At 39.7% G+C, this 27,414-nt stretch overlaps 1 protein-coding gene across 1 annotated transcript in view; it reads right to left on the bottom strand.

Moving 5' to 3' along the window:
* Nucleotides 1–27,414, bottom strand: part of ush2a (Usher syndrome 2A (autosomal recessive, mild)) — a 198,354-nt gene that overhangs the window by 155,883 nt on the left and 15,057 nt on the right. The window contains exons 5-11 of the mRNA XM_047341236.1: nt 21,717–21,852; nt 17,618–17,681; nt 16,838–16,939; nt 16,260–16,449; nt 14,481–14,695; nt 11,157–11,378; nt 7,020–7,113 (exon numbers count right to left, since the gene is read on the bottom strand). Coding sequence (XP_047197192.1) covers nt 7,020–7,113; nt 11,157–11,378; nt 14,481–14,695; nt 16,260–16,449; nt 16,838–16,939; nt 17,618–17,681; nt 21,717–21,852 — 1,023 coding nt within the window. The remainder of the gene's footprint in view (nt 1–7,019; nt 7,114–11,156; nt 11,379–14,480; nt 14,696–16,259; nt 16,450–16,837; nt 16,940–17,617; nt 17,682–21,716; nt 21,853–27,414) is intronic.

A 27,414-nucleotide genomic window follows, 5' to 3' on the forward strand; every position in this document is an offset into this window, starting at 1 on the left:
AATCAAAAACAATCCCTTGTCCCTTGACAAGAGATCAGAAATAAACAACCATGTGTGTTAAGCAATGGAATAAATGTCATAAACTGTGCATTCACTGAGAACTACTGTATACACATGTGAGCTTAGAGAAATGGCCCCATGACAAGTGAAACACTTGTTTCTGATGGAACAAAGACTGACACAGAAACAGAGAGAAGCAAAGAAACAGAATGAGTGATGGGGGATATGAAGAGAGGAAAAATCAGTGGTCCATGTTAATCTAAATCTAAAGAGAGAAGAGAATAATACATAAAACTGAATAGAAAACACAGAGGTATTCTGTACTATATGATAAAGAGTCAGTAACCCCCCAACCAATACACTCATCAGACCACTAATGAGGAGTGACTTGCTACAGCCACAGCTCTCACACAGGCACACTTTCATGTCAAAATAAACATACAAAGGTGTGCGTGTGTGTGTGTGTGTGTTGGGGGAGGGGAAGTGATATAAAAAATGCATTTTTCTGTAGCACAGAGCTGCAGAGGCAAGAACCAGCGAGTACAAGGCCTTTGATTTTGTTCAGCAGTCAGTACAAATTATGGCGGACAAGGGGGGCATCAAATGGTGGGATTAAAAATGTATTAAAAAACACAGGAGTTCCTCCCATGTGTGACACATGCAGACCTGCACCGGGCCTATTATGTATGACACAGAGGGAGGAGGGAGGAGGGGGGCAGGGGGATGAGAAGGGGAGGGGGGGAGAGAGCATAGATGGGAATGGGAGAAGATGCTCATATTTGTGTACGAGAGAGAAGCGGAGGATGAGAAAAATGCAGGAGACTGATAAAAATGCATTCATATTTTAAAACTTAAATAACAGGGAGAGAGATAGAGGAGACAGAGAGAAAGAAAAAAACAACAAGTGTATAAGCACGATGTGGGAAAGACATTAACAGGAAAAACAGAAGACAAAGAAAGAGAGGACAATAAGATCCTGAACAAAATCCTTGGAATGTGAAGAGGACAAAAGACCCCATGTGTAGCTTTTAAACTTTCAACAGTTGGCAAACTTAAACTGGTGGTAAAAAAAATGTATTATATAAACAAGAGACAGTGGATGCTCATTTACAAAGCAGATTTAAGGGAAAATAAAACACATATTCACAAGAGCAATAGGGTTTGCATTTCTCTGTGTGTGTGTGTGTGTGTGTGTGTGTGTCTAAACACAGATCTTGTTAATAACAATGCTCTGGACTAACGAAGCAGCATGCAATTCTCTGGAGACACCAGACAAAAAGAAACAAGCCTGTAAAGACCCCTCCCACACACACACACACACACACACACACACACAGGAGCGTGTCTCGGGACATGTAATTCCACAGGAGTGCAGGGCTGTTTGCATGTTCCTGTTTGTTGTGTCTGTTGCCTGCTCATCTGTCTGTCAAGCTGTTTGGCCTCCACTCTGGCTGTTGTCGTATCCTACAGTAACTACCTGCTTTTCTGTTTGTACATGCTTCTGTTACCCCTCTGCCCATCTGTCTTTCTGTTCGCCTACCTGTCTATCTGCAGCCCTGTGCCTCAAAATGTTTCACTTATCAAAGGTACTTTTCTTTCTGCAACAAAAAGCTTGCTCTACATCTCAGCCTGCGTCTCATCTGCCCGGGGAGGAGTTGAAGAGCGAGATGCAGCGAGTTTTCTGCTCCCATATCTCTCTTTTCATTCCTCTTTCGTCTCCTCTATCCCGGTGCCTCCTCCATTTTCCCACCCTTCCTTCCTCTTCCATCTTCCGTCTTTCTCAAAAACAAATCACTCCGTACATCTCTCCCGGTTTCCCACCTCTCCCCTTCCTCACTTGGTTCCCCCTGTCTCTACTATCCCCCGACTGCTCGTTCCCATAGCCGCGATGAGTATGTGAGCAGGAAATATTACCATAACAAATGAAAGAGAGGGAATTTTTTTTCCTTTCTACTCCTTTCTTTTCATTCAACACTGCATTACCTTCCCTCTCTCCCAGCCTGCTAATTAGTCGAGGGACTGGTGTTCGGGAGTTAAAAGAAGAGTGCACACGTTCATTCTCTTCTTTATACAAAAGGTTTTGATGGCACTCCATCATCTGCACACAGTACCAGCAGCGAAAAGGGACAGCAGATACTGAAGATTGAGTTTACATGGTTTCAATTCTATTGCTTTTATCTTCCTGCACGTTTTCACTTCACTGTAACAGTAAACCTATTTTAGAACATTGGTAAAGTGTGCTCTGCAGATGGAGAGGCACTTTATCAACAATCGGACTCTTAATTCAACATTTATTTTGTTGTTTTCAACACTTTGACAGAACAGAAAGTTTAGTACTAGAATGCCAGTCGAGCACTAACCTCCACCAAGGCCCAACAGTCCCCATCAATTCAATTATGCTGCACCAAATTGCAAACACTTAAAGAAATCTGAATTTTATTCATCAAGATCCATGAATTATTCCCTGAAAAATCTGACAATGTCAAAGAATGTGAAACCAAATTCCTGGATCCACTCCCTGATCAGATCCTCACAAAAAATGTATGATTTCCTCCCTTACGCACACCACATCCTTTCTCCAAGTTTCGTGATAATCTGTCTATTACATTTAGCAAGATTTCATTTACAAACCAACAAACGACAAAAGAGACAGGGGTAAAAACATAACCTCTTTGGTGGAGGGGAAAAAAATGGTGGCAGGATATGAATCTGGTTGACTCCAGGAAGAGTTGTAACTGTAACAATACAAAGGCTTATGGAGATTCAAATAAACTTAACTCATTCAGGACATTTTTATGAAAACATATAATAAATTTAGCACAATTAATATTGTTATGTGGTTATTGGTTTTGTTTTTTTACTCTTTCCAAGTGTAATGTAAGCTGCGCGCGTGTGTGTGTGTGTGTGTGTGTGTTGTGGACTGTGAGTCAGAGGAAAGAATAACATATTTTTTTCCACTCGTAATATTTCGACAAAATCTGCTGAGTGAGGAGAAGACTAATGGATATGTGGACATTCAGATGGTATGTCACAAGCATCTTTGTGTGTGTGTGTGTGTGTGTGTGTGTGTGTGTGTGTGTGTGTGTGTGTGTGTGTGTGTGTGTGTGTGTGTGTGTGTGTGTGTATGTATTTGTCTGTGTGTATGTGCCTCTGTTAATCTGCTGGGGAAACGCATCTTATCCTAAATGCCACGACCAATTTCACGCTCTCACTGGAAAGGTTGTGCCACTGGTGTGTGTGCGCGAGCGTGTTTGTGTGTACAGGCCTGTGTTATGTGTATCTGAAGTTAACCCGGTTAACCCCAGCGTAGGTGAAAATCTGCTGCTGAAGCAGACTTTAGCAGAAGGGATCCTGGGCAGTGCTACTTAACGTCACTAGCCATCAATATCTATCACACACACAAACATACACACACACACACACAGATACAAACAGAAACACAGAGTGTACTTTTCAGAATTGATATACAAAATATACCTTAAATACCTATGAATAATCCTAACACTTACCCAGCTTAATCTAATTCTACAAAATCTTTTCATTATAGCACTTTTTTTTTTTAAAGAATAACATTCACATTGGGCAACGGTAGAAACACAGAGACCAACATGAGCTATACAATAAGATAAAATATAACATATACACAAGTGTACTCTGAAAACAAAAATACATTAGGATAGAGGATAAAGACATCAAAAAATCTGAGAAAATAATAATGAGAAAATAAAAATTACAATGTCGGCAAAGGGATTCAGGGAGTATATATTTGATGTATTAAGTATACAGGGAGACTGCATATAAAAAGGCTGTTGCCTGATTGCACTTTATATGTGACTAAGGTACTTGTTTCACTTCAAACTAAATCTATCCACCTGATCATTAATCCTAACAGCAGCTCCAAGATGAGCGAACCATACATGCACTGGAGCTAAATCAATTCTACGACTAAATTTCAAATGTAAGATTGCACAATTTGTCCACAGTAAAATCAGCCGGAACCTATAAACAGTTAGAAGTATCTCTACTAACGGTACAGTAAGGGAAACAGTACTTTAAAGATAGTGTAGTGTTTTCTTTTTTTTTTTACAAAGAAGACATCTTTTTGCTTCTGTATCACAAATATTGGACAACGTTGAATCCCCACAAATACTAACCTAATAAAATAAAATGTAGGATTCCATGTACAATAAGATATATGATATAGCTTTCAGACACGACTGAATCCATCAGATGTGGAGAGACGTATGGAGACAGAGTGACAGAATAAGAGATCAAGTCTGACACAGAGTGCACATAAGAAAGAATCAAAAGACAGAGTGAGAAAGTGGGTGAGTGTCTGCGCTTTTGTGTGCGTGTGTGAGTGTGAGAGAGGGAGAGAGAGAGAGAATTTAAGTGTGTGTCTTCCAAGGCCCCCGTTGATCATCTTGACACATGTCTGAGCATTTCTGTCACTTTAATGTCACTGTGGAAATTCTGCAGATTAGTACAACATCCGTCATGGTGCTCGGCCGATCCAAGTCAACAGAACGCATGCAATATTAAACGCTAATATTCCTCACAGCCTTTTATGCTCCAATATTATGGAGACAGAAGAAAGGTCCTGAATATTCACTCAGGGAGACGACATGGACAGGTTGGGAAGAAAAGTGCACACATGCACGCACACACAGGACACACACCAAAAAAAGACTGTATAGGCACATACACATTTTCCCTACACTCCTTTAAACACTGAGGTCTGAGCTGCTGTAGGGAATAATTTACATAAAACATACACACAACCACGCACACACACACACGTGAGCACAAATATCCATATTGGACACGTCTCTCTGAAACAAAAGACTCACTGTATGTAGAAGTGAGACAGACAGAAACAGATCACAAGGACAGAAAGACAGGAAGAAAAATGGAGGGAATACGGGGATGAAACATGAGGAACAGGAAGGAATTAAATAGTTAGAAGTATAGTGAGGCAATAAAGAGTGAGGGGAGGGGGTTAGAGAAAACGGCTGAGTGAAATGGAGCGAAAGACAAACAGAGAGAGAAAAAGAGCTGATTAGAGATGCATGCTAAGGGAATGTCATTGTTCTAGTCGATTTGAGACATTATTTAAACTGAGACCCAGGAGAGGAAGAGTGTGAGAGAGAGAGAGAGATCGACAAAGAGAAAAGGATGGAGGTGGGACAGGGACCTCGAGACACGAAAGAGGAAACATGGTGCGTAAAAAGAGAAATGTAAATGGTTTAAATGAGATTTAAAAAAAAAAAAGAAGAGAGGCAGATGGATTTCTTAAAGATTAGTCTGGTTGATGGCAATTACTTTGCAATGTCAAATTCCTTTGTGTGTTTGTGGACAATATTTTGTTCAGCCACCTTCAAGCCCGCCCTTACCCTTTCAAAGGGCTGTTTGAGGGTTGAGACTTGATTTTATGGCTCAGGTCTGAATCAAGTTAAGGTTTCAGTGAGGGTTACCAAGTTTGGCATTAAATAGTGATGGTTTAGGGAACGGGACTAGGGAACACACTGAGACACACACAGACTCAGCTGCCGTCTCTGACCCACTTCAGTTCAATTTGTTTGAAATGACCGCCACAATATCAACACTGATCACCAAATAATGATTGATACTTAGTAGTAAAATCTCATTCTTGCGCTGACACACACACACATACACACACACACACACACACACACACACACACATACACAAACAGTGTCATCGGACACATGTTTAAACTCAGACTGGGTAAAAACAACAGAATTGTAAACTTAGACAATGTATGGCGACCCGGAGGAGATGGTGTTTGGCTCAATTCGGTTGGCTGTGCGCAGCGCGACTGATAAAGACACAGAGAGGAGCAGTAACTTACTGACACAGCCGGTAAAAATTGTGTATGATAAGATCAAAAAGAAAGACTGTCAGCGGATAACATGATCATTGGTTTCCACAGTATTTGTCTACATCTGAGCCACGTTGTGATGCCCCCATTGACGATGGTAACGTCCATCAGCCCAACTCTTGTGTGTGACTGCTTCTTCTTCTATATCGATGGGTCCATGTAAGACAAGCACCACCAAATACATGCTTATGTTTAGGAAAGTTTGTTATGAGAGTATGAAAGTGTTTAAACACCCACACTCATGCACATACACGGTGGTGTATGAATGATATATAAGTAGTGAATAATGCAGGCTTCAGTGAGGTGAAGCAGTCATACTGAACTTTTCACTGCTGATTGACTGGAGGCTTTTGTTGGGATGGTGCTGACTATTACCTGGCAAGTTGTATTAGCTTTGTTACAAGTACCGTTCCTGGGATGTTGGGTTAGATCAAACCAGTCTGAGAATCAAAGTGTACGCTAACATTCTGCAGCATACAGTACCAGGGCGCGAATACCAGTATTAACTGTGACCAGACTTCAGAATAATGTGGCATATCGTGTTATGTTAGAGCTGGTTCATGAAGGATTCATACCTGACAACAAACTCAGTTCAAGGCTTCTTTTTCTCTGCAAAACGCATATAAGGACGGACATAAAAGCCATGTTTAACTTCCACAGCGTTCAAAAGCTCAGTCACCGCATTTCAAGTAAGGAAATGTGAAAATATGTCAAGTGTATTACACCTGATGGTAGATTTAATTCAAAATGTAAAGAAATCACAAATTCACTTATTACAAATTACTCAACCCTTTTAAAAGTCCTGCACCAACAGGGCTGATCTCATTAAAACTATTTAAAATAATGTACAATTTTCATTAACAACTTTAACAACATGCAGTGTACTGTCTTCGTTGGGGGAGATTATACGTTTGAACTTGATATGAGCATCACATGATGACTCTCAGGATCCAATACTGATATAGATGGTTGTGAAAAGAAATTCCTCGAGAAAACAAACCAAGGTGGAACATGTGTTTCAAAATCTAGTAACACTGGGTGTGTGATGTAAGACTTCACCATTAAAAAAAGGTTAAAATTGGATTTACTGTTTTGTGATCCCGTGTGTGTTACTCACATTGTTTCCCTCTGTGTGGCTGTCAGGCAGGCACAGGCAGCGGTAAGGTGTGACACTGGTATCACAGTGTTCTGCGTGGCCGTGACACTCACATCTGGCCAGATGACACAGAAAGAGAGAGAAATAAACATCACACAAATTTGCTCATCAAAATCTCAAATTGTGTAGTATGATGAAAAACCAAACACAAACGAAGTAGCAGTCTGTCATCCATTGAACAGCAGTAGTACCATTAGGAAATTGCCATTCAACATTTATAAATGCCATCCTGAGAATTATCAGAGCGACGTAGCACGTAGCAGACTGTTCTCTCTCACAATCACACACGCACACGCACACACACACACACACACACACACACACACACACACACACAGAGCACGGCAGTCATTTAATTATTCATTCAGATATTCAGTGGCTTTCTCTCTTTCGGTTTTCTTCTCTGTATCCTTTCACCTCTTGTTCTCTTTGTGTCACTTTCTGTTGCACGACGGCTAAATTAATCAAATCTGATTCTGAACCAGATAATAAACTGAAGATTTTCTCTTTTTCTAATCAAATCAACAATGTGTTAAGTGCAGTACAGTCTTTCCTGTGGATCAATTAGTTTAACGCAGAGTCAATGTGTTTTGTACAATACCAAATCTGCTTGGATATGAAAGAAATTCTCTGAGAACTAGAGCTGTAAACAGTGCATTATTAAAAATATTATGGTAGGCCAGTCACAATAATACATTTAGTAAGATGTTAATTGTCCCAGAAATTATTTCGATAACTGATATTATTGTCATCATTTTGAATTTTCTCTGGCTCTGTTGACAAAAATTGCTCTTGAATAAATGTTATCAGGATATATGTTACCAGCTCGGTAAACTTCATGGGATTATGATTTAGATGAGCTTTTAGCTTTCTATTGTATTAAGTTAGTATTCCAGCATTTCCTCTAGGATTGTGTGTGTGTGTGTGTGTGTGTGTGTGTGTGTGTGTGTGCGTGCGTGCGTGCGTGTCTCTGTTGCTCTTCAAACAGACGATCTATATATAGATATCAAATTGATCAATGATGTTGGATCATGAATCGTTCCAGTCATGTAACAGGTGAAATACGAGCACACAAAATATTGGACTTTCTTTCAATGTGTTTAAATACGTGTCTCATAATCTCTTGAGCGAATCCAACAAACACAAAGTAAACTTCAGTACTGTTCAGGCCCTTATAACTTCTGATTAGTGTTGGTGTTTATTGTTAAAGTGTAAAGTGAGAGCAGGTCAGCAGGAGTGTGGAGGGAGGAAGCTCAGACAGAGACTCTGACATGGTACAAACCAACTGCTGCTTCTGATCTGATCCTGAAGCAGCAGCGCTAATCATTTTACAGCGTCGGTCCGTATAGTGGAAACCCTGTATTCACACTTTTTGTTGCCACTCTTCTTAAACTAACATTAACGTCCTCTCCTTATTTCTGCTTCACTGTCTGTCTGTCTGTGTGTGAGTGTGAGTGAGTGGGGGCAGGGCCAGCAGGGGCCTCCGAGTGTGAGTGTAAACTCCACTCTCAGACTGAAAGGGGGGAGATAAGAGAAGCAACACGACGCACCGGTGCAACCAAGGAACAGTTTTAGTCGCACAGAAACACTGAAGTATTTCTGTGGTGGTATGTGGTCGACTTTGAGGTGTAACAACGATTTGATTCACTGACGTAAAAATGAAAAGAATGGACAAGAAAATTGCTAAATTGTAACTTAATTTGCTCGTACATTATCGGTTTAGAAGATAACTGATGTGGTTAAAATGAAAAAAATGTAGTTTCGCAAAAAGAATAAAGTGATTTTTCAATTACGTCCGCCTAGGAGGTGACGTTTTCATTGCTGTTTGTTTGACTGTTAGAAGGATAACTCAAAAACTACTCAATCTATTTTATCGAAACTTGGTGGAAGGGTGTGAAATGTGCCAAGGAAGAACCCATTATCTTTTGGAGCAGATTCGAATATAGGGGGTCCAGGAATTATTTGTAAATGCCTCAAAAAATAATTCACAGATCTTAATTATAAAAAATGTGACATATTTAGGAGGACTGATATCTAGAAGTGATTGAGGTGACTTAGTGACTGAGTGACATTCTAGTTTTTAAGCATCTAAAAGGCAATAGTGTGACACAGTGTACAACGTGATCACAGTGGTCCTGAGAAAAACATAGTTAATTTAAAATGTATAGAAAATGAAAAAAGAGGGCAACAACACAGGTAAAAACATAAGTGCTATGAATGAAAAGGTGCATCTCTGCTATAATTATAACAAACTATAATTATACGGATGAAACATGCAAAGACAAGGCTGAAACAATAAAAAATAATTCATGCTTCAGGTTCAGCTGAGATTGTAGCAGGAATCTCTAACTATTATTGGGGTACCAGAAGCAGTTTTGACCTTTTATCCTTTAGTGACATCCCATGTCATATCCCATTAAATACTTTCTTTATTCGGCTCAACCATCTTCATGTTCCTCTTATGATGTCTAATAAATAATAATTGCATAGTCTGCAACAGTAACAATGTTAACAGCCATTTAAACTGGATATGCCACACTAATAATGTAATAATATTTTATTTACATCATCATGATGAAATTGATAATTGTGCCATATATTAGCATTGCACGATTAGGGTAGCACTGATATATTGTTACTAGACTTTTTTAATGTCTAATAGAGGTCGAGCCATAAAAACTTTCTTCTATTTACTTCATGAACTAGAATGACATAGTGCAAACCTCCGCCAAGGCCCAACAGTCCTCTTATGAAACCACATTTAAATTCAGTAGATCTGGATGTTTATTTGGATCTGCTCAGAATTATACACACTCATAAATATCAATTCCCTGAATATGCCTGATTCTTTTGTCAAGATCCAGGAATTATTCTCTGAGATAAATGTTGAAACGTGTACTGTTTTGCAATGTTAAAAATGTGAAAAACCTCGATCTGTCTGATCCAAATCTGCACCAAAATGTAATGGGTTCTTCCTGATCTATACCACATCCTTCCACCAAGTTTCCTGGTATTCTGTCCAGTGGTTTTGCGTAATCCTGCTTTCAAACTTACCAACCAACCAACAAACAAACACACTGGGGAAAACATGACCTCACTGGCTGAATTATGTTTCTGTAGTAAAGGAGGATTTGTTTAATTCAATTCAATTAAATCACAACATACATTATCTCAAGGCACTTTACAGTCAAGACCTTTATAGGGAAACCCAACATTTGCCACAATAAGCAAACACTTGACTGTGGGGAGGAAAAAAAACTCCCATTTAACCTCAAGAAGAGGAAGAAACCTCAAGCAGAACACATAGAATTAAATTCTCATGCATGAGATATACAAAGACACACATGATCAAGTAGTGAGTGTATTTCCTTTTGCCATTATGCTTATTTACATGCTTTATAAAGAATTAAGAGAAAGAGAAATAGAAGTATGATGAAAGGAGGGGGAGAGAAGGAGGGACGAAGAATGCACAGATGAGATTTCAGCAGCTCTGAGTCTCTGTTTCTCCGACTTTACTGTAACAAGCGACTAATTAAAACAGCTTAGAGGGAAGAGGAGGGGGAGACAGAGCTAGAGATGATTGCCTCCTGCATAATCCCATAATTACCGCAGTCATAAAAAAGTCACTGTCAGTCTAATGATGGAGATGTGTTCACAATTACTCAAAAGGCTCCACTGAAACCCAACAGTCTGTGGCAAAATATTTTTCTACAGGTCAAACTACAATCACTCATTTAGAACAAAACGACACTGAAACGATTCAACTTCAACTGTTCTTTTCAAACAATTACAGCACTTGGATCCATTATAGTTAGTGGCAGGAGACCTACTAACAAATTGGAAATGTTCTACGCATGTTGGTTCCATTTACTTAAAAATAGTGAAATTGTGAACATTTACTGAAACAGAAAGGACATTAAATACAACAAATCTGCACTTTAAGATATAAAAGCTATATTTGCTATATGTAGGGAACGGTCTACTTCTTTGCCTACAATTCAATTTCTTCTTTCTTGACAACATCTCAAACACAAACAACAACACCCAGAAACAAATGGATGAAAGTGGATGTCTGAATAAATATATATAACCCCTCACCTGCCACTGATGGTGATTTCCTTGATGGCGTAGTATCTGTGTCGCTGGTTCACGCCGGCCTCTCTGGTGTGGTACTGTCCACTCAGATGTATCCTGACCTGGGTGGCATGTACCATTTTCTGCAGGGCAGGAGTGTTGTAGAAGTCATTGTAGCCTGGTCTCAGGTTTGGCTGTGGGGTCAACAGGCTGAATGTGATGTTGCCTCCTGAGAAAGGCACATCGCTGGAAAACAGGAAACATAAACACACTTTAAACCAATGGAGCATTAGCAAAAAATTATTGTTTGTAAAATCTGATATCTATAATATGATTTATTTTCAATGTAGATGTTCAATACAATGATACTCTTTTAACTTTGAGGAGATGTTAGTCATATCTCGACTCAGCAGAGGTGCATTATCTTCAGATATAATAAGGTGTACAACAGACTGACAAACTGGTCAGATGAATATAGCAGGTTTAAGCGAAATACAAATATTTCGCAAATAGATCCAAGAAATTTGGAAAGATTTGTGGCCAGAGAGAACCAACAAGTTGATCTTTAAAACATCCCTTTTACTATGTATCTGAATCTTGGTCACAGTTCTTAAAGAAAACATATTAAAAAATATAAACAAAAAATTTATATAAAGATTGAGATTTGTGATAAAAAAAAAACACCATCAGTCAATAAACCATCATCAGATTTTTTTTAAACTCCCAATATTGATATCAGCCTCAAAAATCTGCTACTGGTCAGGCTAGTGTACGGCAAATAATACAACACAACCAAACACACTAGTGCCATGTAACTGCTGTTATTCTGTCATCACTGCTTTAGTCTTCTTCTTCACCGTCTTTCTCTGCTTCACTCCCCATAGCAACCTCTTCCTCCTCAGGTAATGCTTAAAGACTTAATCAGGTCACTTCTTTATACATGCATGTGTGTTTATGGTCATCTGGCTCCTGGTAAATAACAAATTGTGTACGCACCATCACACTTATGGTTGCAAACATACTGTAGAATACATGTGTGCACCAGCATTTATATTGGCTACACATCCTTAGTGTAATTATATCTACAGTATCATGTGTTTCTGCTTGAGATTGTGAGTTTTGTGTTTGAGTGTTTGCATATTGATAAGCAATAGAAATTTAATTTGAAAAACACACCTGATCGTACCTATGAACACACAAAAACACATGTATGCTCTGATTCAGTCACAAACACTTTTCCCTGATGGTGCACCAGTTGCATGAGTCTGAATGTGAACAACTGCTCCCCCCTGACATTGATGCACAACCGATCATCGGTTATTAATCAACTAGTTACACTTGAGAGCACAGCAACTTGGCAACTCATGTGCTGTTGAACAAAACCATTAAAAAAAATCAAGCAAGCATTTATTCAGAGCAATAACAAAAATATAATGATAATATGATTTGAAGTATTTTTTAAATGCAGAGTACATTCCAGACAGGACTTTTGTTTCCAGTGCAGGCCTTTTGTTAACTTAGCAGTGATACTACAACTGTTACCATTTATGACAAGTGTAATTTAAATTACATAATCACTACAGCACAAAAAACCATCCTCCTGTTTCTCGCTGCAGCATTAGCCCCTGTTGTGTTCATCTCTATCTAGACATTATGCAAACTGAGGACCAACAACATTCCTGGAGCACAACTGTAACTAAAAACTCTTGAATCGACTGAGGTGCTCTCAGATTTATCTTGCCAGAAACTCCTGCAGGGTGAGTGGAAACAATGTCTCCTGCAGCGGTAAAACCCTCTCGCGAGATAAACAAAAAAAACATGATCTTGAAAGATTAAAGTCTTTTTGATTTAATCATCAACCATTAATGTCATGGCTGCCAGTGTCAGGTCCGATTGCTCTCATGCCAATTCAACTAATACAAACAGCGCCAGGAAAGGTTGTGTGTGATATCGTTTGTCAGTCATGTGATAAATAAGCAGTGACCAAATAATCTGTGATCTATTCATACCTATTCCATCTAGTGCCAACCAGGGCCTTGATACAAACAGCTACGCCAGGATCTAGTGTGTGTATGTCAGAGTATGATCCAAATCCATCTCTCTATCTGGTGCCAATCGCCTGTTATCGGTCATGTGCCAAGACAACGCTGTAGGCGGTTAGCTTCATCTAGTCACTGTGAGACTGCTATTGTGTTTCTATGTGTGTGTTTACTCTAAATGTGTGTGTGTATGTGTAATGGGTTTATGTTTGATTCCCATTCATTTCCTTTGACTTATCTTTTACGTATGTTACTACACAAACATGTGTTTGTGTGTGCATCAATGTGCTATTAAACTTGTTTTATACACTGACTTTACTTTGTCTTGCCAGTAAATTTCTGTGTAGTCTGTTTTGCACTGTAGAGGCCATGACCACCAGATAGTATACAGTAAAAAAACATGTGATCCTGCTCTGGGAATAATGCCTCATACACATAAAGCACTGGCCGAGGAGTATATTCTCCGTTTTCCACATTAGGCTGTTTATAATGGGATGATCAATCTGTGTCCTGACACATCTTTATCTGACTGATGACACGGTAACAGACAAAAACTTAAAAACAACCCAAAACACGTCTCATCCCCCAGGATTAAAGATAATACCAACAGTAAGTATACCGTGTTATTGCCCTGTTGATGTCCAATCAAATATCGGGCTTTCTCTGAACCTGTTTTAAGATTATGGTAATTACATAAATTTCATTAATAATCTGGAGGTTATTTATCATAACATTGAAATAAACTGTGCAATATTTGTCAGTCACTGTACTGCTTTTGTATACATTCCAGTTACTTTGACTTGTGTTTACTTATATTTAATTGAAGAAATGTTTTAAAGGTCCAGTGTGTAAGATTTAGGTGTGAGGGATCTACTGGCAGAAATTGAATATAAAACAATCATTGTGATGTTTTCACCAGTGTGTTTCATCTAAATTGTACAATTGTTGTTTTCTCTACTCTAGAATGGACCCTTTATATTTAAATACTTTATATTTACATCGGGAGCGGGGCCATGTTGTTGATAGTAGTCGTAACTGGACAAAATAAACAATGTTGAATCTCTGCTTGAGTTAAAAAGAATCCCAAACTAAAAACTTTGTCTGAAATTGAATTATCTAAAAAGTTGTGAACTTAAAGGATGTATGATCTTTTGTTTTCTTTGACACAGATGTATCATAATTTTGTACACAACAGACAGTCCAGTTATCAGTGTTCATATTAGTGCTTCAGCATGTCACTGCATAAGAAATATATATCTTCTGTTTATATTCATCATAAACATATTCAATGGCACTGACTCATACGTACCTGGGCAGCTGCAGACAGTTGACTGAGCCTGGTGTCGGTAAAGGTCCATTGTTCTTCATTCTAAACACACTGCAGTTCCTGGCCATGTACTGCCAGTCTAACCAGGGCTGTTCTGTGGTGGGTTCACTCTCTGGGTCTGTGAGGTCACGTCTCTGCCTTTGGATCAGAACTGATTCAGGCAGAAGACCCCCAAACTGAACTATAACATAGAACACCTGCAGAAGAGACGGGTATGAGTTAGTATGTACAGAGCCAGACTTGTTATAAAGGTGAATATGTGAAATATAATGGACTAAAACACAGCAGGCATGAAATTAATCAAATCATAGTGAAGCTTTATGTTAAGATTTTTATTTCCCTCTATAGTAACATTGAAGGGCACTGAATTATAATAAGAGATGCTCACTTTCTGCCCCCGCCATTTAAATGGTATGGACAAAACATTAAAATATACAGGTCAGTTGCTGAGTGTTGATCCAAACATGCAGTCTTAGACTTGATTAGTGAGTAAACTAAACAACCAAAACTAAATGCGCACACACGCGCACACACACACGCGCGCGCACACGCACACACACACACACACACACACACACACACACACACACACACAACCATTTGCCTGCCCGTCTGTGTGTGTAGGTGTAGTTGTGCGTGTTAAGTGTTATCTGCCCCACTACAGTGTGGGCTGGGACAGTAGGTTACACAGCAGGGAGTGCATTAAGCCACCACTGCTGCTCAGACACACACACACACACACACACACACACACACACACACACACACAGCTAGCACACAGACACACACACACACACACACAGACAGGCAGGCACACAAACTTCAGAAAGTGTCTTTTATCCGGGGACCTGAGCTGAGCGACCACGTCAGGACAGCTCCCAAAATCCTGCCCGCGCTCACATACACACTTCAGAGAGGAGAGGGATGAGTCTTTTGACAACCTCAGTGTCGACAACGCCCAAATCCAGCAATCCCCCCACCCCCTCGCTCTCTCTCTCTTTGCCCCCCTGTCTACCCTCACTGCAGTGCTTAGAGAAAAGATAAAACCACTGTCCACAGCACACACAGTTACAAGCAGATAGATACAGCAAAGTGTGTGGTGTACAATTTCAACGTTACATTCGATGATGACAGAATTTATTTTTCCAACATAACGTAGATAACAACAAGTGAGTAGGTAAGGGGGTCAATACACATATTAGACGACACAATGACCTAAAATGACTCATATTTTTTGTTTCTCTGACTGGGTAAACACCAATAATCATTTAGGCTCACATACAAACATTAGCTCAAAATCTGCAATTTCTAGCCATCTAAATGAACAATTCTCCTGCTTTAGATGTCACACATGAGAGTGTGGGTTGTTGCAATAACTTTAAATAACGTGCCCAAATAGTTTACACCACTGTTTATGCAACCACATTTGAATCCCGAGAATAAATTTATAGTGATTATATTGACTGTTCCTGGTCTCTCTCTTCTTTCTTTACCTCCCTCTCTCCCCGTTTTCTTTCCTTTCAACCAACCACTCGAGGGAGATGGACGCCCACACTGAATCTGGTTCTGCTCGAGTTCTTTTTCTCTCTCGACAGTCACCAAGTATTTGCTCACTCTGGGAACAGTTCGGTATCTTTCTATTTTACTGTTAGTCTCATTCTTACCATGCAAAGTGCCTTCAGATAATGTGTTGTGATATGGAACTGTACAAATAAAATTGAACAGGATTGATTTGAATTAAATAGATATTAGATGAGTTACCTGGTATTGTCCATTGGTCAAATCTACTGTAATTGTGACTCCTTCATCCAGTTCCTGTGATGTCATGATCTTAGAAAGCCATGTGGTTCCCATGTCCTGGTCGTTGATGTAACTGAGGGGGTGGGCGTTAAGGTTCAGTCTGAAGACTCTGTCATTGGTGGTGTCCTCAACAGCGTTGGGGATGCAGTATCTGTAAAGAGTGACAGCTTTAATCTACACAACAGTAACAGTTACATAAATAATAATAATAATAACAACCTTATTTGTATAGCACTTTTCAATCCAAGTAACAAGGTGCTTTACAACAAACAATAAGAAATTCACAAACAATCAGACTAAAGAAAGAATAAAAATAAAGATACAAATAATAAAAGTCATAGACATTATACAATAAAAGCGTTTTTATAGAGATGTGTCTTAAGAAGAGAGATAAAACAGGTAACCGATGTGTATGATATATGGACACGTGTAGTGATCAAAATGCAGGCAAAATACATACAATAAACATATAAAAGTAATAATCACAGATTTTTACTCAATATAATAATTAAAGTGTACATGAGAAGTTGTGATAATACCTCTCAACTAAAGGGTGTACTCGAGGGTGACTGGGAGGACAGCGACACTCTGACTGGACATGGAGCTCAGGCAGGACTCCTGAGTACAACTCCACTATTTCCCTGTTAAAACAAGAAACAGTTTATTGAGAATAGAGTTTAATTTTACTATAATAACTCACTGGAGCGAAGTGTAATTCTATGGATAGTTGCAGTTGTTAGTATTTATGAAACTATAAGTTTTATACAAAATATGATAAAATAGAAAACAAATTAAATGTTGTCCAATGTTGAGATAAACTCTTGAAGCACCTGTTGAGGAGCTTGTGACTGAACATTTAGTCAAAGACATCATTTGAAAATTCAATTCCTCTTATTGTCAAACCCTAATCTTGATTAGACAAATTTGTAAACTCTGAGTCCGCACTGTGTTCTCTACACCACTGGTAAACACAACACTAATTGCCTGGTATTGAACTCTCAGGGAAATCCTCTGGAAGCAGTATGGATCTTAAGATGCAATGATTACTCTTCTTTCCTCTAACTATCTCTCCTCTACCCTTGTAGCTCAAATCCATACAATACCTCTATTTCTCCTCATTTTTTATCCTTTTCCCTTTAATCAATCTATCTAAAATATGACATCCTTCTCCTTTGCCTGAGTAAATCATGGTTCCCCTTCTTCCAAATAACCTTGTCGTTCACAACATTAATTTCCTGGGGTCCTTTTGTGATTCCTCCCTCTTTCTCTGCAGATAGCTGCTCATTACCTGTTACTCTTCCTCACTCCATCCAACTCACCTGTTGGTCAGAGTGGCAGGATAAAATCTAAAGTCCTGCATCCGCCCAATGAACTGATTAGACCCTGGAGAGATGAAAAGAGAGGGGGAGAAAAAAACATCAAGACGGTGTTAATGGGTTTGTACTGAAGGAAGTGAGTGAGAGGATTTCACAGTATTTAGTAGATTATCTTATCAGTTTCTTGACACAAGCTAAGTGAGGCTGCCTGCAGCTGCTTATAAAGACCAAGTTCATGGAACAAAGCCGACCAGGATCTGCCACAGTCTGCACTCAGTTCCCAGAGAAAGCAACAAGACTTATAAAAGGGCAAAATCATTAAGTTGGTTTAAGACCGGGGACAAAACAGGCCTGTCTAAGGATAACCAGGTCTTATCTATTAGCTTCACCCATTTTCTCTATTGAGGAAAACTGTGTTCAACAAGTTTTAAACCAATCTGGCTCCTTACTGTAAAATACTCTATGTTGAAAACCACTGTTTATGTTGGGCTAATTGAAAACCTTTTTATATAAACAGTGGAAAAGAGGATATTGAGTGGGATGATCCCCAAAAAACGTTAAATTATTCTTCTGTGTATTCACTAACAAATACCTCCCCTAAGGAAGTTGTGTTTTCACCCCCGTCTGTTAGTTTCCTGTGTTTTTGTTGTTGTTTATTTTGTCAGCGGGTTTATGCAAAAAACTACTGATCGGCTTTCCAGAACCTATTTAACGATGCAAGATTGCAACATTTTTTTTAATTTTCACAGGTTTTCCTGCATGGGTCTTGATAAAAAAAAACGGTTATGTTAAGGGGACTGGTATCTTTGATTCTATGTGACTGGGTAGGGATTCAAATTAAAATCTGGATCTATCAGATTTTAGATGTTATTTCAAAGGGGGGATAGCTTTCAGGTAACAAATAGGGCCACAACCCTAAACCTACCACCAATGTGTTGCTGACACCATGTAATGCGGCCTTAGCTATAAGGCTTGTTTGATTATAAGAGGACTGTTGAGCCTTAGCGGAGATACACAGTCTACTGAGTTCCATTCCTCTTCTCTTCTACCTCCGCCAAGGACATAATGTTTTCACCCCTGTCTGTTTATTGGTTTGTTTATCTCCACAAAACTAGGTGGAAAGATGTGGTTCCAGATCAGCGGGTGGATCCAGGATTTTTTTACTTTGCGTTTTTCAACATTTTTCCTGTATTCCCAGGGAGTAATTCATGGATCTAGATGAAAAGATTAGACACATTTAGGGAACTTAAATTAAGTGTGGGAAATTTGCTTGATTGAATTTAAGAGGACTGTTGGACCTTTATGGAGGTACAAACTCTACTCAGTGTCATTCTAGTCAATTGTCTTTTATAGCAATAACAAAATTGGTCTTATATGTGACAACAGTTTTCTCACTTGCATAGACAAGGAGGTAAAGGAGGTGTTGGACAAGAGATGCCACATACAGTTTGTCAAATACGCCTCAGTACCAAAGTCTGTTTATCAAGCAAATACACTCGTAAACTGGAAAATCTTAAACATATGAGCTCAGTGTCCAGACACATGTGAATCCTGGACTGCACACAAGACAACCATGCATACACTACGCGACAATGTTGGACACATAAGAGACCCACACACAGACAATGATGCTGGTCCAAAGAGAGCCAGAGTCTTTTAGTGTCCAACAAACTTCTGTGTAGTTTGACAACAACTCTGAGAATACGGATAACGTCTGTAAGCATCGACAGAACCCGTGCCATGTCTAGCTTTGTCTGTGAAAGTGTGTGCATGTGTGTCTGAGGCTCTCCAAAAAAAAACGGGTGTGTATCTATGTGTGTATTTGCATTTGAGAGAAGCTTTGCTATGTTTGGGCCAACTACAGTGTGTGTGTTGGGGGGGGTTATGAGTGTGTAAAACAGAATGCGAGTGAGAGAGTGTTATGGGATCTAAGTGTGTTAGAACAGTGTGTGGTTGTGCAGCCTTAGGCTTTGGCTCAGGATTTCTTTAGCGTGTGGAAATGGGATTATGGCTTCCTCTGAAAAGCACTCTCTCTATTGTTACTGGGATGATGCAAGGTATAAGCCTTAATTCTCTCTTCTCTCTGTAGGTCCCTGTCTTTTTTCTCTGTGTTTCTGATTCTGTCAACCATCTCTCTTAGTTTCCTACTCTTTGTTTTCATGTTTTTTACCTGATGACAGTTAATACAGGCAACTAGGGGTGTGATGTCTTTTTTTTCTCTGAATTCTTAATTGACTCAGTCACAACTCAATATTTAAAAATTGTTTAATACTTTTCTCAAGGTTTTTGTAATCCAGCTTCCAGTCCTGGTTGATTTAGTGATTACTACAGCAACTAGAGTTTAATTAATTAGTTCAATTCCTGAGATTCACACTCTAGTTACCCTGACAGGTACTTTTATTTGTCCACATTTGAGAACCTCATGACAGAACCCTTTTCTGTATCTGTCTGAAATGAAGACGACCTGTCCAGGGTGTAAACTGCCTCTCACCCAATGTCGGCTGGGATTGGATCCAGTCCCCTCGTGACCCTAAAACGATATCTATCTATCAGCTTCACACTTGGCATGTGTATTAATAAGTGCCCTGGGAAATGCAGTGTTGAATTTGGTGCGATTTTGACAATACTCAATACATTCGATAATAATAAACTTTGAATAAACAGGCGACCAGCGCTCTATAGCAGTGGCAGGTCACTTTTACAGTTTCAGAGATAAAAGGGACAACCAGCACTACCACAGGCCACTCCAAACAGATATGTTAAGGACGAGCAGTGCACTAGTTATAACTAATGGATGGATGGATGTCAGAAATGCAGCACCTAAAAACACACTGAGGAAGAGCATGTACTCCTGACAAAGAATATTGCAACCTTTTTAAGTCATCTTGTGTTTTTGAAATCATTACTATGTCCAGTAGCTTCAGTTTAATCTGTGTGATATGTAATCTGTGTATCCTGTGATGGTAATGAAGTCCTCGGCAGACATGACACAAAGGAAAGGAGAGAAAGGTGGTGGAAAGTTACTTTTGTCAATGATGTCCGATCTTGGCAACGTAGTGTTTTTTTATTGAATAACAATCAATAGTTTTGTTCATTGTGAATTACTGGCATATCTTTTGAGGCGGAGTTCTGGGCGTGATTTAACTCATTCACACATGCCTTACTTTTTCCTCTTTCAAGGTCAGAGCCAATCAGAGGCTGAGCTGGCAGCTCTTGACAGAATGCAGGTGAGGGGAAAACATGAAGCCACACATTGTACTGATCATAAACACAGTTTTCAGTCAGCAGGGCCCCCCTCCAAAAACAGACATAGTTGTTAATCAATACATCTGATCAGCATTCGCATAATCAATCGAATGATACGAATTCCAGACACATCCCCAGGTTCAACCCTCCCCTACCCCCAACACGCACGCACGCACGCACGCACGCACACACACACACACACACACACACACACACACACACACACACACACACACACACACACACACACACACACACACACACACACACACACACACACACACACACACACACACAGCCTCTATTTCTCTCTCTCTCCCCTGAGCCAATCACTTGTATTGATCATGCCCTCTGATGTGATCTTCAGCTGATCAGATGCTACCTGCAGTGAACTAGGGATCAATGCCTGATAAACGAGAAGAAAAACACTCGTTTATCACCCAGGAGATGAACGGATATCATTTTTCTCTCAATTTCTCTCCTATTGACTGTGAGACGGCTCCCAGGCACCACCAATCAATCACAGATGTGTAGTTGAAGGGGGATAAAGGCTGGGAGGAAAATAGAGGTGGAGTAGTCATTGACACCATATTAAGATATACAGACATGATAAACTAAGAAGTAATTTTTCTCTAATCGGAGGGAAAAAATGGTTTCTTCAAAAATGAAATTCTGCTTTGCTAATCATTGTTCCTGCTGCAATGTCCAGAACTGGGTAACTGAACATTTTAAAACAGTGCCACTGAAGAATTGACCATTTGATGAATCTTAAAGTAATGTAGCACTAATTCAACTTGTCAATATGTCAAAAACTAAAAAGCTTAAATACTTGTGTTTTTAAAAAATCTATCTTTACCGTTAGAGCTGAGTCCCACCCACATGGCACCATCCTCGCTGGTATCAAAGAGTCTGGAGGGCAGAGATCGTGAGCCAAATGGTGTGCCATCCTCCTCCAGTCCATCCAGGAATAGACTGACACGTCTGTCATGGACCTGCAAGTCAGCCAGAAGGAGATGGAAGTTTTTTGTATTTTTTGTATTTTGTATTATTTTGTATGACAGAGTCTGCGCAGTAGCCATCAAGGGGATGGAGCTACGGTATTGAGGTCCCACTGATACACATGCTCAACTAATCCTGAGTCAGTCTCAGTTGGCAATCATGTTTCACCTCGTTTTTATAGCATCAAATAACTAATTAAAACCCTTGAGCAAACATCAGTGAGATAACTACCTAAAATGACAAAAAAAAACATCTTAATGAGATATTTATGTGATGTGTACTTAAACCTTTTAGTTTGGTTCATGTCCCATCCACAAACATGGATGAGGTGGGGTTTATGACCTATACTGCTGACAGCCACCAGGTGGTGATCAAGAGAGTCATGTTGTCCACCTTTACATACTGTCTATAATGAATACAGAAAGAAAGACTCTTTAGCTATGCTAAATAACAAATCATTCTTTTTCCAAGTACTTTCACTGATTAGAATGATTTTTTTATTGAGGTGAGACAGGAAACAGTCACTTTTTTCTAAGCCAGTGGCCGGCAGCATGATGTTTTCGGGTTGTCCCGATTCTCGTGAACATGATATGTAGAGATCAGCTTGATGGAATGTCTTCAAATATGGTACAAACGTTCACTTGGACTCAAACATGAAATGATTAGATTTCGGTGCCTGTAGGTCAAAGGTCAAGGTCACAGTGACCTCACGTCCCTGTGAATGTGATCTATTACGACTGCTCCTAGGAAATTTCATTACGTCTTAAACAATTCACTTGGACTCACCGATTAGACTTTGGTGGTCAAATGTCATGGTGACCTAAAAAAAAGTTTTGTTAATCGTTTTGGCCTCTTGAATGTGATATCCTCTTCTCCAATTTTCTTCAACTTTTGATCAATTGTCACTTGGACTCAAAGATGAAGTGATTATGTTTCAGTGATCAAAGGTGACGGTGACCTCATAATTATGTAGAAATATGTAGACAGAAACTGCACTGGTTGGCCGAGGCATGCAACCTCAGTGCAGTAATTGTGTTTATTTGATTTTTTTTAAATAAACTTTTTCTCTGACATCATCTACTGTATGTGATGTGTAGCCAAGTACACACCAGGTATTGGGCGCAAAACAAAAATGATCATCCAGTAACAAATCAGCATTTGCATGAAGCATCACTGGATACATTAACAGTCGGAGTTTCACATTAAAACCTAAGTACATGTAATGGAGCAGCCTGGGGGGGCAGATGCAGCAGTAAAGCCTAGCAGCCTGTTACTGCTGTAACACACGACGTCTCAGAGAGTGGCAGCTGCTCTGTGTGCGCATATTCCCATCTTTTTTTACAAAAGTGTATGCACACACTATGCATGCAAGCGTGTGACCATGTGTGTCTGAATTATACATACAGCTAATCTTCCAGCTCATTTCCCCAGTAGCAGAAAGAGCCTCAGGCTAAAGTGCCTCAGCCGCAAATTAGCTTTCTGTTTGACCAAAAATCTCCTCTCCCCTCCGCTCGCCGTTCCCGATCTGCTGCATGAATATTAAAATCTGCACGGCACACAACACCGTCAAAGCAGGAGAAGCTCCCTGTCACATCAAACCCAGGCAAAAAGAAAGATACTTCCATAAGAGCCCCCTCCTTCCCCCCTCAAAAAACTTTAATGTGCCCTGTCCCACTTTCTCCCTTTACCTCATCTCCAAATCCTGTGCTTGGGGAACACCCTGTGGGACGACTGATAAACGTGGCTCTCCCTGTCCCTGTCTCCTTCTTCATCTTTCTCGCCTCTCTTCCGCTCTGGTCCTCCTTGCTGTGTCCTCTCTCCCCTTCACAAAGTCATTCGATTCCTTCACCTTTTTCTGTTTTGGAGTTTCCTTACCTCCAATTCATTTGCTCCCTCTTTCCCTATTTCTCATAAGCATCTTTACTCTTCTTATTCCTCTTAGACGGCCACTTCCCCCTCTCATCATCCTCCCTGTCTCTTTCCCTCATGTTTATCTTGCCCTGTCGCTCTTACTTGTTGTCAGCTCTTTAGGGAAGTTGAAAAGGTGTGAGGAGGGAAATAAGTCCAAGTCAAAAAACGCCTTTAGGGGATGAAGGCAGGCCCAGACAAGTGTCTGCCTCTCAGAGGATAGTTAAGACGCCCAGACAGACACTTTCATGATGGCTGATTGAAGACTGGCAAGCGCATGAGAGCACAAGAGAGAGCGCAGGAGAGAATAAGAGTGAAAAAAAAGGGAAGAGAAAAAAAGAGACAGGAGGGAGAAAAAGAAAAGTCAGAGAGCGGCTGTAAGAGAAGGAGCTGGAAGAAGGGCCCTCTTAAGGAATCTCTAAGCCAGAGCTGTGTGGCTCTTGGGGAGATGTGAGGCAGTTGTCAGGCCTGATGTAAATGAATCCTGAAGCGCTTCATCCTCCTTAGCCGCCGCGCGCCCTTTTGAAACACAGCCAACTCCCCTTTGTTAGCTTTCACAAACACTTTCCCTCCATGTTTCCTTTTCCCTGTCCATCTGTATTTTACCTCCGTCTTTCCTTTACCTCGCTTTGTCTCTTTCAGCCGGTGTAACTTCAGAGTTCTTTGAGAACAGAGGAAAGAAAGAGTAGTAAGAATTCTTCAGTGCTGATAACTCGTCTCATTTGGACTGTGTCCACTAAGTCCGCAGGAAAGGAAATGACGACTTTAAACTCTACCTATCCTTTTGCTTTATGTGGATGGATTTGTAATTTTCTGAGGCCTTTTTTGAAGAACTTTTAGGTACCATCATTGCAAGGACTTTAAGATACACACTGATCCCTCAAATAGTGATGAGTAACTGTATATTTTCTATTTTGACTTTTTATGATTAATTATGCAATTTAGCAGAATACACTGTAGATGTCTGGTGCATTTTCTAATTGATTTATATCCTGATGTTGTACATCAATTTATTCTTTAGTCTATATGCCCCATAATATTTCATTATTATTTAACGTGCAATATGGACTGTAAGATGAATAGCAATGGTTAAACCTTTCTTCCATAATCATGCAAACTTCAGATAAGCATTTTAAAGAAGACATATTATGTTCATATTCATGTTCATATTTTGAGGGTTAAGGGTTAGAAAACACATCACCTTCTGCATACGGTCATTTGCTGCAGCTCCTCTTTTCAGTCTCTGTCTGAAACACATGGTTTTAGCTTTGGTGAACTGCATGTGTAGGACATGCCGGCCTCCACTCTCACTATACCTGCCTAGCTGCAAAGCGTGCATTATTCAGATGTGATGTCCTATATGACATCAAAATGCCACAGAAGTATTGGCCAGGCTGTTGATGAGGTGTTTCAGGAGCTTCAGGAGCAGTTTGTTCTTTTGTAGAGAGGAGCTCGCTTTGCTGTGGACTCTGAAAAAAGCATCATATGTCTCCTTTAATACACACACATTCCAAATTGGGTTTTAAGATTAAAGCTGAAACTGGAAGCAGAGATGGTTCAGGGTTCAGTCCTGGGCCAACCTGGATATTGAGTCTTAACCTCTGCACCACCTGAAGTCCCTGCCACCATTCATTGGTCCATTAGTGTCTGACCTGCTTACCCACGATTAAAAGTTTTCTCCTGCACCATTCCAACAGCATTACATATTTTGACATTAAGTTGGAAATATTCTATAACTTGTGCCATTCTGTGTGACTTGTGGCTGTAATATTGTGAATGTATTGTATCACATATATGGGGAGTGCTGCAGGTTTCATATAAAATGCACCATACCATATATTATATATCCTCTTCAAAGAAAAGTTTCATTGTTTTCCTTGCCTTATTAAATAATTTCCTTTAACTTAGTTTCCAAAAGGTTTCTTTGCTCTTAGAGCTTGAAGAAACCTTTCCCTGCGCAGTACCTACCCCACTGGCAATGTTACCAGGTAAGCCTCTCTAAAAGCCCAGGAAAACCCTGAGTGGAAAGCTTTTAGTGATCTGTACGCTGGCATTTTGACTAAAGCTCTTCTCGATTTTCACACTCCTGCCGAGCCGTGGCTCAGTACATGGTGTGGACAGCAGTGTTTCTTCTAAGCTCAGTTTATAACTGTGGGCCACAAAAGTATAAGAGGTGGGAAAAATACAACTAATAAAAAACTGACATAAAATATTTTTGTGCTCTAACTTTATTGTAACCAACATGGAATACAGCAAAATCATGAATCGTATTTATTGTAAAAAAGACTTAGGTACAATGATCTCAAAACAAATTTGTACAGATGGTCTTTGTAATATACCTATTCTTTATTTTTTTCAAATGGGAAAATGTTGGATAATTTACAATTAAGTGTGGTTGGTAACTAACTAACTAACAGTTAATTACAATGATAGGTGAAGAGAGGAATTAGGTGTCTATGGGCTGCAATGACACATCCTGACCCGGGTCATCTTCCTGCACTCACTGACCTGCACTTTGCCACAGGGACGATACTGGAGAATCTGAGATCCTTTTACCTACTGAGCGTCTGTGTACACAGCAATAAATTCAAGTGCGAATGTCTAAAAACTAGTGTACAGCTTCATGTTTGGTTGTCAGACCCTGCAAGGCATTACTTCAAACTCAAATGTAGACTTACTGTGGCTCAGTATTACAAACAGACAGCTGCCGTTCTGCAGTTTCAAACTAAAGCCTTTCAGTTTAGCTATTCACCTGAAAAAGTTCTTAATACCAAACAGCCCGACATTATCCAAATATCTGATGTGTTATTCACAGTGTTTGGTTAAAACTATTTACAGGTGGAGCAGGGCTGCTGAGGCTTCAGGTCAAAATACATTTAAAAGACCTTGAAGATCTCTAATACTGGAAATAATTTTAGTGCTGTCTAGTGCTGCCTAAATTGGCCAAATATGACATTTGATTGTACCTTTAAAAACATAGGTTCGAACTTGTTATCTATTTTAGGGATTGGTGAGGATTTTGGAATAGTTTTTAATATAAAAAATGTATTTCTCTCATCTTTTCTTTAAAAAAATACATATTAGAAACAGCTTTAATGTGCCTTGATATTGACTTTAAAAGTCTCTGGACTGTACTGGAGGGATGGACATCACTCTTACACTCTCTTATTACTCCTATTGGTGTTGTGATGATGGTGGTGGAAAGAGCTGCCTAATGTGTAGGTCCAAAATCTCCCATATGTGTTCAGCTGGGTTGAGATCTGTGTGTATGTGTGAGCGAATACAAGTCAAAGTGGATGAGCTGCCCTTGCTTCATTTTCCAAAAGAAGAGACCAGCATTACCTTTATCATGCAAGATCCCATCTCAAATGTCCTCCACATTTTCCACATCCCCTCAGTCCATCTCCATCTGCAATCCCCTCTTCACCTCCCACTCATTAGCTGACTTCCCCTTCATCTCGCATCTGTCTACCCCCTTTCTTGTTTCTCTCATTTCCTCTTTATAGTTATTCACATTATCAATTCCTCTGCTCCCTCATGCCCTTTGTTTCTCTTACTTCCATCACTGCCAATTCTGTTTTCTTTAAAAACAGGGCAATTATTGCATGTCTATCTACTTTGCAATAGGGATCCCTTCCTCTGTTGTA

The sequence above is a fragment of the Hippoglossus stenolepis genome, chromosome 1, assembly GCF_022539355.2.
Source record: "Hippoglossus stenolepis isolate QCI-W04-F060 chromosome 1, HSTE1.2, whole genome shotgun sequence".
Lineage (NCBI taxonomy): Eukaryota > Metazoa > Chordata > Actinopteri > Pleuronectiformes > Pleuronectidae > Hippoglossus > Hippoglossus stenolepis.